This window comes from Gasterosteus aculeatus, chromosome 17, assembly GCF_964276395.1.
Source record: "Gasterosteus aculeatus chromosome 17, fGasAcu3.hap1.1, whole genome shotgun sequence".
NCBI classification, from domain to species: domain Eukaryota; kingdom Metazoa; phylum Chordata; class Actinopteri; order Perciformes; family Gasterosteidae; genus Gasterosteus; species Gasterosteus aculeatus.
Genome location: NC_135705.1, coordinates 5,623,811 through 5,636,406, shown reverse-complemented (window position 1 = coordinate 5,636,406; position 12,596 = coordinate 5,623,811). Strand labels below are relative to the sequence as shown.

Below are 12,596 nucleotides of genomic sequence, written 5' to 3'. Positions count from 1 at the left end.
CGCAGACCCTCTCGGTCACTGTGGTCCCACATCAGGACCTTGCAGAGCACACGCTGACTGGGCCTTCAGGCAAACTAACCCCCCCCCTCCTCCCCTGGGTTGGCCGGTTAACGGGACGGGTCACCTCTTCTCTGCTCAGCTCACCTAATTAACATTCCAGTGTGGGACTGCAGCGGGGCCGCATCCCCAAATCCAGCACAGGCACGCCTGGTCCTCCACCGAAGCACCATCTTTCTCAACCTCCATAAACACAGGCTCAGGTTGATGAGCTGTGAGGGGCCCCGTCCTCGCGGCTGTCACTGCCAGCATGACCCCGACTCCCGCTCCCTCCCAACCCTCCAGCTGTACTGGTGTCCTCTGCTGGTACACGATCCACAGGACTGGGCAGAAGACAGGATAGTCTATACTTTAATCATAGAGTTGGATGCCTTATTCAAAATGTCGCTAGCGTCCACATCTGCTTGATCTGCATGAATAGGATAAAGAAAAGGTTTATTCAAGCTACAGGGTCATGACCCCAGATAGATCTTGGCTTTCCGCGTGTTAGGATTCCACATGACAAGAGGGGTAATAACAAAATCATTTTCATGAATCAACTTTTCTCCCCCCTTATAGTAAATCTCAGAGCGTTGGATTTTAAGTACCCAACCTCGTAAAGTTGGCCAATTATGTTTTTCTTGGAGAAGAGCTGCACGACATCTGATGCCGTTGCACTTTGTTCCAATGTAGATTTGTTACATCTTCTTCCCCCCTGAGGTTTTGTCAGATGTGCTCGTGATAAGTTACCCCGTGCATAAATAAATGAACTTGAACTTGAAAAGAATCGCTGCAGCTGCCGCGTGTCCCTCCCGGGCAGATCCGGTGAGCGTTGCGTACTTTACGACCGCGGCGCACAAAAACAATAAAGACGCGCCGTGTCGTGGCTGCAATGCCGTGGGTTGGGAATCGAGACGACAAGGCCCGAGGTCAAGGAGAGAGAGAGAGAGAGAGAGCGCGTGTACCCCGTCAACCCGCAGATTTACAACCTGTCTCATTCCGGACCCGTCTCACCCGTCCACAGCCCGTCCCTATCGTGGGACGGGCTGTGTTTGTCGTAAACGCCGCCATCGGAGCGCTCATCTTGGTGCGTGGCGCGGGCCGGTCCAACCCCTGCCTCGTCCTCACCTTTTTTCCCGTCTCCCCCGTGTCGTTCCCTCACCCCTTTTACCTTCCAAGGTCAGCCCCCGGGGGGCCCTGGGATGGGCCCAGAATGGGAGCTCGGTGCCCCCGCCCCGCCCTGCCAGGCTGAGCCCCTTTAGGACCACAGCTGGAGCTCAGAGCGAGACAGAAGGAGGGGTGGGGGGGGGGGTGTAAAGCCATTTGTTATGGAGTTGTCATCGTAAAATCCATAGCTTGTCCCGGGGTAAAGAAGGACAGGGTCACGTGTAATGAGGACCCCGGGTGTCGCTCCAAATCTGACATGACGTAACTGAAGGACAAACTGCTGGGTTGTGCGAGTGTGTCGTTGGGCCACGTGTGCGATATAGAAAAAGGAGGAGTGACAAAAGAGGACACGCGCAGCCTAAAAAACATGAATTCGCGTCGCAAAGTTCTATGCGTTCAATTGCGTAAATCAGTGTTTCCTGATAAAGAAAAAAAAGAGTATTTTGGAATCCCCCCCCCCCACCACTCCACTCGCTGTGCATTCTGGGGTATTTTTAGACAGCCACATTGTCACTGACCTTTTACGTGGGTCTCCAACTGACACCCCTGGTTTGGCACTGATTAAAATGACCTCACACTCCCACACGCACGCCTGCTGTGGGCACACAGCTTCTCATTAGCATCCTTCTCTACCTGTTGGACACACACACACACACACGCACACGCACACGCACAGGCAGCGCTGAGAGAGTGACTGACGTCGCAGGGTTTCAGGCCACAGGCGTCCTTGAGGTGGGTCATATGTTTCCACTTCGGCTCTATGAGACGGACCCGTTTCTGGATCGGGACTGTTGATGTGAGCTGAACTACAAACATGCACTCCGGCGGCATTACAGTGGAAAGGGGGGGTTATTTACTCGGCCCGTGGCATGAAGGCAACTTCATGGAACGCATCATACGTTTTAGAAACATAACTTAATGTTGCTGTACCAAACATGGAGATATCAGGCATCCATATAGGATCCCTTAATCATGAGGACAATTTTCTTTTTTCTAACCTCAAAATGAGGAAATTCCCTACTCACTATATGTATTTTGATATGAGCTTTGATACGGCAGGTTTCCACACGCCTTCCGGTCCGTTGTGTTACGCTGTATCCTGCATTAGAGCTGCAGGACTCATTTCAGCATCGACGTTGTACGTTGTAAAGATACACTGTGTCAATATTATCTTTGAGCGGAGCTTCTTGTGTGTATGCAAACTGCTCTCTCCAGGTCTTTGTGGTTGAGAAGAGGTTGTGTGGTTCAAGTTCTCTCTGTTTAAGGGGATCATAGTAGTTTGTTGTGTTCTTCACATTTTTTCACATCCAATTAGTCTTTTTACCAGACAGTTATTTAATAATGTAATTGAATTAGTTATGTCTGTTCTGGGCATTTGACATCTATTGCTTGACAGTCCTGGAAGACCCGTCTCTCTCTTCAAACGTAAGATAAATGGTATATTTTGTTGTACAGATTGTAAAACGCTTCTTAGTCAACTTTACAGATAACCAGTTCAATTTCTGGAGGGCAATTTATTGTGAAAGTGACTTTGAAAGAGTTCCCTCCGCCAGAAATCTGAGACATCACTTTACTGGACCAGCTGGCAAACAAAACAATGTCTAAAATGCCCCCTGGGAAGGATTACCCATCTCTTTGGAAACTCTAAGTTCCTGTTTAATGATGTGTCAAAGCAGAAAAGCTTGACTCCTCATAGCTAAGGTTCCCTCGACACCGATGACGCAAACAAACGACTTACTGTACCTGCCTGATCTGCAACGCCAGTGTTTGGTGTATAGTGTTTTCATGTATTTGTATCAATGCTGCTGATGATCCCCATGAATAAATGATTGGATTATCATGAATGCCCAAAAAAGGCTCTTTGGTTCAATGGCACAAATTCCAAACATGAAGTGTCTTATGCAGAGCGCTGAAGGGTTATAAACTCAATATCCTAATAAAAAGAACCAAGGCAAAATACAGAGAAAACCTTCATTTTCGGACAGTTGTTTTAGAGGTGACTGTGAGTGCAAGCACATACTGAAGGAATACTACATGGCTGTGTTATAATGGTTGTCCCGAAATGGCAACAAGTTGGATGCGTCAGTGTAGATATATCCAAAGCAGGATTACTTTCCATCAAACTAAATATATACATCTCCTGCGCTGCTGTCTGTTGGTCTACATACCGCTATTTGTCATTTCCAGACAAAGGGTGGGGGTGGTGGGAGGGTTGCAGGAGGGAGGGGGGGGGGGGGGGGGGCGGACAGCTGACGCACTGGAGCGCAGCGCTGCGCGTTACGGTGCGCATCTTCATTCCTGGACGCAGGAGGAAAAGGTGCGCGTAAAATCCGTCCCCCTGCGTGGAGACGGTTCTTCCGATCACACACGCGTATCTGATTCAAGCGACTTCGACTCTGCTGTGCCGCAGCATCGGATTTCCCTCCGCAGCTTTAACGGGGTTCAATTCAGTGCGCAACAACTGCAGGAGAACAAACAAGTTCAGTTTATTGCTGATACGAGACTGTTGGAGACATCTGAGACTGGAGTGCTGGACACATCGTGGTCTGATGATTATGGATTCAGACAGAACATCTGCATGGCTTTATTAAATGTTGGCTAAGGGAGTTTTGAAGCCCTTTCCTTCCATATGAAGCTCTTTTTGTTCCCAGATGATGGGCGGCGGACACGCGTCAAGGACTTTCACACCTGATTGCGCCGACACATGAAAAGAAGCAACATGTTTTCTCTGATGAAATCTCGGAGAGCAGCGGACAGCTGCGGGGCAATGGGGAACAGAAATAGGACAAAATCCCCACATCGCTCCAAACCAATCAAAATTTACTTCACTTTTATTTTGCTCCTGCTCGTTTTTACCCCGAGGGTGGATTCATCGTGGTGGTGAGTGAGATCTTTAAAGTGCGTCTGCTAATGAGATCCATTTTAATTACATGATATATCATTATATAAGTGTTAATTAGATAAACAACTATATCCAAAGGGAAATTATAGAAAGGTTAAGAGAACGGAGTTCTTATGCAAACTTAAAACAAAGTGTGTATTTCACTCTCAAAATTACCATTTTCACGAATCTCTCCCTATTATATATTTAGAGGATATTATAGAGGATATTCTTTCATGTATACCTATATGTATATGTGGAAATATCCTGATAAAAATGCAGAGAAAAAGAATAGTCATGATTTGATTGGACAACCACGAACTAAAACGTTCCTCTAGATGAAGGCAGGTGCTTAGTTTTATATTTTTTAAACATTATATATCCAACAAAAGGTATAAATGGAACACATGTACTATCCCCTCTGTATGGGAATTGGTTCTTGTTTTTTCTTATAACATCAATGCAAAGTGTCATGTGTTTATAAAGATTAATGGTGATGGGGTTGTGTGTGTGTGTGTGTGTGTGTGTGTGTGTGTGTGTGTGTGTGAGGGGGGGGGGATCTCCCCTATCCATCCATCTTGCCTGAAGCAAGTGGCAGGTGCTGGCGCTGGTGCATGAATAAATGCCCCTTGATGATAATTCTCTTGAGGTTTTAACTGCTCAGAGGTGAAAAAAAAATCATGGAGTGCCTCACCCCTCCATCCCACCCACCTGAAGTAGCTGGTCTCATGTGTCAGCCACGCTCTTTTTGAAATTGCATTTGATGTGTTGCCCACTTTATATATATAACCAACTACAGAGAAGCAGTTCTAATTCTACATTCTCTCCATTCACATGAAGCCCTTCACCCCGTAACAATTAGCCTCTTTTTCACAAATGAATGGATTTGTAAATTAGGAAGTGAGTCGTAATTTCCCCAGAGGGACAAAAGCATATGTTATCCTATTTTCCATTGTGCAATAATCCTGTATGCAAAAACATGAAGAAAAACTGCGAGAAATTGCCGAGAAATTCCAGAGAAACGGAGCGACGCCGAAGCAGGAGAATCCAGAAGCGTTTGATTAATACTCATTTAATCCTTGTTTGCATTGTCAGGGCCTATTTTTAACCATTGCGATAATCTAGACGAGCACCCAGCGTCTTGTTGCACGGCACCGACTTTCTTCTCGCTCTCTATGCCTGCGTCCTCTTGGAGACTGTCAGGGGTCTTTTGGCACAGCCGGCATGTACAACACACAATAAACACAAGTCGTGCTGCTGGTCTGCTTTACTGCTCAGCCAGATAGTCGCTGTTAGAAGGGACCACGGCGGCCATAACGGGAGTGGAAAATGCCTGCTACGTCCGCTTCTGTCCCGGTGGCCAGGCGACACGAATGTGGCTATAATGATATCCGGATGGAGAGTGGAGCGTTCAGGATTAGGGAGGGAGGGGGTGAGTGTGTGGCGGGGGGGGGGGGGGAGGGTTGCATGGTGGGGGGCCGCGCCTGCATGTGGTGGATCTGTCTGGCTGGGAGGGAAGGCCTGAGCGGTCACTTGCACTGTAGATGACTGTCCTCTGTTGATAAGAGAGAGCCCTCCCCCCCCCCCCCTCAGTGTCACAATACCAGCAGCATGTGATCCGCCCTTTTAAGAGTCGCTCCACAGTACGGGATTATGTCTGAATGGAGCAGGAAGCAAATGGCCCGTCACACGGCCAGAGATGCTTGTCACTGATCGGGAGGAATTTAATAATCTCTTCTGCGGCCTGAATATGTGAGTCTCAACAAGGCAAGGAGTGTGGGTGTGGAGAAGTGTAGGCATGCTACCGGTAATCTCACTTTAAAGCTCGGCATTTTGAGGAAAATACCTCATTCGCTTTTTCCCGCAGAGAGTTGGATGAGGAGATATCTCTCTCCTGTCTGCGTACGCCAAATACAAAGAAACAAACTGCAGCTGGCTGGCATAGCTTAGCACAAAGACCGGAGACAGCTAGCCTGACTGTCCAAAAAAAATAAGAATCTTCTGATGGTTTGGGTGAGGAACCACCCTTATAATCGCAAAGTGACAGATTTAATATCTCCCACTTGGTCAAAAGAACTACAAAGATGGAAAATGGCGGCAAAATGACCATCGCTATAGCTGCTCATTTAAAAAATGAGGTAAATCCCTGCAGAGCCCCAAGACAGCGCACCACCTTGCACCTACAATGCACAGCATCGGTGCAGTGCCCCTTTATCTCATCACGATCAATGCCGCGCCCGCAGGTACATCGGAGCCCTGGGCGCCCGGGTGATCTGCGACAACATCCCCGGCCTGGTGAACAAGCAGCGGCAGCTTTGCCAGCGGCACCCGGACCTCATGCAGTCCATCGGCGAGGGAGCCAAAGAGTGGATCAAGGAGTGCCAGCACCAGTTCAGGCACCACCGCTGGAACTGCAGCACGCTGGACCGGGACCACACTGTGTTTGGCAGGGTGATGCTGAGAAGTGAGTCTGCACGTGTGTCACGTGGGGGGGAGAGAGGTGGGGGGGGGGCGCTGCTTGTGCGTGCGGGACGCTGCTTGTTTACGTCGGAGACACTCAAGTTAATCATCCTCGTAAATGCCTCCGCTGTTACCAGATAAGCAGAGCATTAATAGGTGTCTTATTAAATCAACTTTGTCCTAAAAAGAAACAGAAAGTCTTCATTCTCTTTCTCCCCACCTTCTCTGGAATGAGGGGGAAAGTGGATCTTTCCCCGAAAAACAAGTAGCAGATCGAGAGATCCACACTGGTGATGTATAAACAGTAATAGGAGATGTAAATATTTGGGTAGATGTCTCTGGCAGCCAGACAAAGCTTTACTCCCTGACATATCGCCTGTGTTCTGCTTCATTGGGTGAGCAAGAATGGGAACAGGAGGTGGGTGGGAAAGCCAGACCAAATAACCCCCAAAATCTCCTCTTGTCTGAAATGAAAACACAGGCTGAGAAAGCCGCCATCTGGGTAGAATAAAAGGTGAAATGAGAGCATATCGACATATATTGGACCTTACTAAAGAAAGCTACAAAACCGGTCGAGGCGGCGTTACCGTGAAATAGACTAACGCAGGAAAAACGTCAGTAAAAAAATAAATAAATCTGCAAAATCTGTGAAGGATTTAACGACAACGTCTCGCTTTTCCCGCGCACGCAGGCAGCCGCGAGGCGGCGTTCGTGTACGCCATCTCTTCGGCGGGAGTGGTCTACGCCATTACCAGGGCCTGCAGTCAGGGGGAGCTGAAGATCTGCAACTGCGACGGCCACAAGCGAGGGCGAGCCAGCGACCACAGGGGCAATTTCGACTGGGGGGGATGCAGCGACAACATCAACTACGGCACCAAATTCGCCAAGGCGTTCATCGACGCCCGAGAGAGGATGGTGAAAGACGCCCGGGCGCTGATGAACCTGCACAACAACCGGTGCGGACGGATGGTGAGCAGCTGGACTGGGATTCGTTATGTGGGTTAGGGGTTAGGCCCTAAGTCTCCGTGGTTCAGGGAAGATAATGTATTTTGATAATTAATGATGATATTAAATGCATCAATGATAATATAGCATAGTTTTTATATATATATATATATATATATATATATATATATAATGAGGTTTTCTGTCACCAACGTAGTCTCTGGGTGTGGTCCATGTAGTGTTCAGACTGCAGTGTGTGCTCTGTTTATGTCTCCATCATTTACTCGTTACATTTTTACACGTCGTCAAATCTGTTGTTTTGTAATTTATTTCCCTTCTTTGTCATTTGGAAAAATAGAAAGAGACGGCCGTGTCACTTTTTTCTATACAGTTTCTTTTGAATATTCCTTTAGCCGTCCTTTTAAAACCGTGTAGGAAATTTTGCCAATCACATTTTTTAAAACATGTAATACATCCATGTAGACATATGCAACGGCATACATTATAAATACGCTCGCAGAGGTGGATTTAGAATCAAAGGGTCCCTGGAGGAAGACGACCTGAAGCCGAGCTGATCACACCTACATCGTGCCGTGGGCAACATCACAGGCTTAACACCCGGTCACCTTTGACCTTTGCTCTAGGCAGTGAAGCGCTTTATGAAGCTGGAGTGCAAGTGTCACGGGGTCAGCGGCTCCTGTTCTCTAAGGACCTGCTGGCTGGCGATGTCCGACTTCAGGCGGACGGGCGACTACCTGCGCAAGAAGTACAACGCGGCCATCGAGGTGACCATGAACCAGGACGGGACGGGCTTCACGGTGGCCGACGGGGACTTCAAGGGGAGCACCAAGAACGAGTTGGTGTATGTCGAGAACTCGCCGGATTACTGTCTCACCGACCGCTCAGCAGGTGAGCGAATAACTGAAGAATTCGTTTTTTGGGGGAGTTAAATCGTTATTTTTCTTTTTAATAGGGACAATTTGCGTGGATGCTTTCGGTGAACATCAAGGGCGTAACCATGGTTTAGACACGGGGCTGTCTGGAATGTGTGGCTACGCCCTTGGTGAATATTGAAGAAAAATGAGGAAAAAGACTGCACATTACTCACAGGGCTCAGTGTGCTTATAAATGAAAATCATGACTAAAAAGGGTCAGTTTACTCAAATTACACAACTTTTCCCAAAGCATCCCTTTTGGTATTTAGCCAGTGCTTAAGTTTTAAGTGTGCCTGGAAATCCAATATTTCCAAAACAGGTATTTACAGAAAAACATAACATTCACAAACTGATGAAGTCAACAGCGGTCGCTCTTAGCCGGCATAATGTTGTGTGTACCACCTTTCAAACTATTGTATGCAGCGGCTTAAAGACTGGACTGAGAAATCCTCAGTATGTGGAATAATCCATTTTCGTGCAAAATACTAGCCAATATTTTTTCAGAGACGCACAATTCAATTCCAATTTTCAATTAAAAGACAATTGGGTCGGTAGACGAGATGAACAGGTGGTTTGTCCCACGTCGCTCGTATTAGCGATGAGAATCGGAGCCTCGTCCGCTGAAGGCTCGCATTCCTCCGCAGCTTAACGTTCAATGATCTGACCTTTAACATCCCCTTTAATTCCCGGTGTTTGCTTTACCTTGTTAAGCCCCGTCTCTGTCCTCCAATCCGGCCCACTTCAACAGAGCGTGAAGGAGCTCACTAGCTGGCTGTTAATAGGTTAGCTAAGAAAGCGGGGCGGACACATGTGCAGGGGACGCCACGGTTCCGACGGATGATTCTCCCACTCCTCGCCGCCGTTGGCTTGGTTGCGGCTCGACAACCGAAAGGGGGTAAATGAAGGTGCGTTCACTTGTGGAAAAGGTGATCTTAAATAGAAGCTGGTGACCCTTCCGCGCCACTAATCTCCATTGTGTAGGAATTCGTAGCCTAAGGATACATGCAGGCTTATTTTTCAAAATCCTTTCCTTTGGTCAGTAGGCTCCACTCCCTAGAGCCCTGAGGGGAATAGCTCCTCTTATCCTTTTTGCTTTACTCCAGGGATGCTCTGTTATTAGACACGCCGTTTGATCCCAGGCTTAGATTTTACACCCGAGTACGAGGACACTTTTGTGTTTCTCTCCGAGACTATTCTGTCAGCGTGCCTGTAAGCCAGCGCCACACCCAGGAGTGCGGAAAAGTGCTTTTGGAAATCCCGTTTCAGTTTTTTCGGGATCTGGATATTCCCCCCCCCCCCCCCCGTGGTGTTCAGAGGTGGTCATCTTCACTTCTGGAACATCTGCAGCAGGTCGTCACTGGGGGTTTTCCAAAAAGGAATTAAGTTTAGCTGACATGACTTGGGCAAACAACCACTGAAGAAGAACAGTGGCTATAGAGTCACTGCACGTGCAATGGAAGAGGTGCATGTTCAGACTTCAAAAATACAATTTAAAGCAGCATGCATCATCATTTTGCATCACAATCTGGATCAAATATTTATGTATAAGGCAAAATTAGCAATCCTTCCTTCCTGTAAATGTAGTTTAGTATCGCCTGACTCTTATTCACGGCTGAGGAAAGGTCCGGCTCCACACATTGTCTTTCTGGAATCGGGGGGGGAAACCCGTGGCTTGTTTGTGTCCCTTTAAAGCAATCACATCTTCTTGGGTGGCGCAGAGTACAAATGCAGAGACGGTGCGCAAATGTTTGCTATTACGTTAGAATTTAATTTCGGTAACATAACAAATATATATATATAAAAAAAAGAAAAAATACACAACTAAAAAAAACCCAATATCTGTACATATTTCTTTACAGGCTCCTTGGGCACAGCAGGCCGAGTGTGCAACAGGTCCTCCAGAGGCACCGACGGCTGCGAGGTCATGTGCTGTGGGCGGGGCTACGACACCATGCGCGTCAAACGCGTCACCAAGTGCGAGTGCAAGTTCAAGTGGTGCTGCGCCGTGGAATGCAGCTACTGCGAGGACCTGGTGGACGTTCACACCTGCAAGCCCCACAAGAGGCCCGATTGGCTGGACACCACCTAATGAGAAGCCCCGACCAATCACAAGTCCCCACGGGCGGACCCAATAGCCTGCTCGCTAATGACTGCATTTTATTATGGGATATATAATTGGGATCTCGTAACTGATCCGGTGACACTTTGTGAAGCAGAGACTCGACAGACTTTGATGCTAAACTGGAAATTAGGCCCAGTGACTGATTGTGTGCTGCTTTAACAAGGGTTTCTAAGGGTTTGTGAAGCTCTTTCAAGATACACGTTGAATCTTTGATGCAAAATGGCTGATTATATTGTATTGTTCCTTTGTAAGCGTTTGAAGCAGCGATATGATGTGATGTCGGCTTGTTTAATAGTATTTTAAGACGGTGTGAGAACATATCCTGCTCATTACGATCACATTCACAGTAATATTTAGCCTGAAGAGAGAGACATAAACAAAGAAAGATGATAACGAAAGATCAAAATATAGAAAGATATATTGTAAGAATATTGACATTGTATCATTTCAAATTATATCATTGTGCAGCACAAATCATTTAAAATACAAAAATGCAATTGCTGCTAATCTGCGCGACTCGAACAAACCAGCAAAAAGTTGGAGGGCGCTTGTGAAAAGTTTGCACGGGGAACCGGAAGGAGTCGGGAACAGAAGAGCGAGCGAGCACGTTGACTTTTCATTCCCAGGTGAGCGGATCGGGAGCCTGTTCCCAGGAGAGGGAACCGTAAGGACTCTGGAGTGGTGACCGAAAGCGTTAACAGTGTCCCACGTGTTCTGTCTGCTTCCCACCCAAAGCATTGTGGCTGAACGTTATCATTTCTACCTCTGAGTCTTTCTTACAGTTTTTTTTTTTTGTTCTCGCCCTGTACGATTCCGACAGCACTGAGCAATTGTCCTAAACACTCAGAGAGACGTAACAATGTAACGTTGTCTGCTTAAAAGGTTGTGTAACCCAATCAAAAACATGCACCGTGCATGGAGGTCACCGCGTGAACTCCTTTATTTACCAGACGACGTCATGCAGAAGGATATTTTTGATTTCGTGACAGTACAAAGCTGCCGATTGTTTTCCAAACTGCTGGGCAGTGATTTGGAATCTGAAGTCCAAACCCAGCTGGATCTTATATCATCAATAGTAGGGCTGTAACGGTATACACGTATCAGGGTACATTCTGGTGTTAAAATGTACTGTTTTCACACCATGAACATTTTGCTGTGTGTGGTATGAACTGACATCAGTGAGCTTGTTTGTGTGTTAAACGCTGCTCCGCACCTGCATTATTAAATAGTGTATTACACAGGTAAATGTTAATAATCACAGGACATTATTTTAAAGGTTTGTTGCTATAGTGTAAACTCCTGTAATACAACATTGTAGTTTCATTCTATTTTCTAAATCAGGTTTTTGATTTTGATTGCTATTCGGTTTTCATTCCTTTAAGGAGGACTGTTACTACTACTACTATTACTACTACTACCAACACTACTACTGCTAATGAAAATAATAATGCTCCATATCGCTGTAGCTTAATGCAACAGTATTTTCAAGGACAACGTAAAGATCTCACGCTGTTACAACCTAATCGGTACCTTTAATAAGATGCTCACCAAAGCAGCGGTTTTTGATCTGAACACCTGGTTAGACATCAAACATGAAAGCCCATGTCTTCTTTCCATAATTTACCTACTTCTAAATGATAGTTTTCATCACTTTGATGGCAGTGAGCTCCAGAATGCTGCGGAGAGGTTTGAAAATGTTACTTTATTCAAAGTATTCATGAGCTGGTGAGCTGAAACTTTAAGAGGTATAAAAAGGAATCGTTAACACAACACCACCAGCGCTGTGTGTCTCCCGGAGGTTTATGCTGCTGATAATGTCGAACACTATTCCCTTCAAAATAAAAGGCTTCAGAATGTGCATAACGACACACGTCCATATGCGTCTTGGAGTCTCAAGGTTGTGGCGCTTTTCTCGTCCCGGCACAGCATGTTTCTTCTGTCAGCGCATTGTGACTGAATACTTCTACTACGCAATCATTTGCAACGGCGCTGTCCGTCCTTTTCGCACGTATCCACTGGCTCCGACTCGTCTGTGAGGGGTGAAGTATTT

General features: G+C 46.7%; 2 protein-coding genes across 3 annotated transcripts in view; one reads left to right on the top strand and one right to left on the bottom strand.

The window, feature by feature from the left end:
* Positions 1–12,596, bottom strand: part of LOC120835265 (suppressor of tumorigenicity 7 protein-like) — a 50,413-nt gene that overhangs the window by 23,213 nt on the left and 14,604 nt on the right. The window lies entirely within an intron of this gene.
* On the top strand, positions 3,433–12,414 carry LOC120835266 (protein Wnt-2b-A-like). 2 transcript variants are annotated; one of them, XM_040204047.2, is made up of 5 exons: positions 3,433–4,083; positions 6,328–6,548; positions 7,236–7,513; positions 8,134–8,398; positions 10,284–12,414. In XM_040204047.2, exons 1-5 carry the CDS (start codon positions 3,908–3,910, stop codon positions 10,511–10,513), a joined length of 1,170 nt encoding a protein of 389 aa, XP_040059981.2. In that variant the 5' UTR covers positions 3,433–3,907; the 3' UTR covers positions 10,514–12,414. The 2 variants fall into 2 exon arrangements, with proteins under 2 accessions (XP_040059981.2, XP_077947866.1); XM_078091740.1 differs by lacking the exon at positions 3,433–4,083 and adding an exon at positions 5,731–5,836.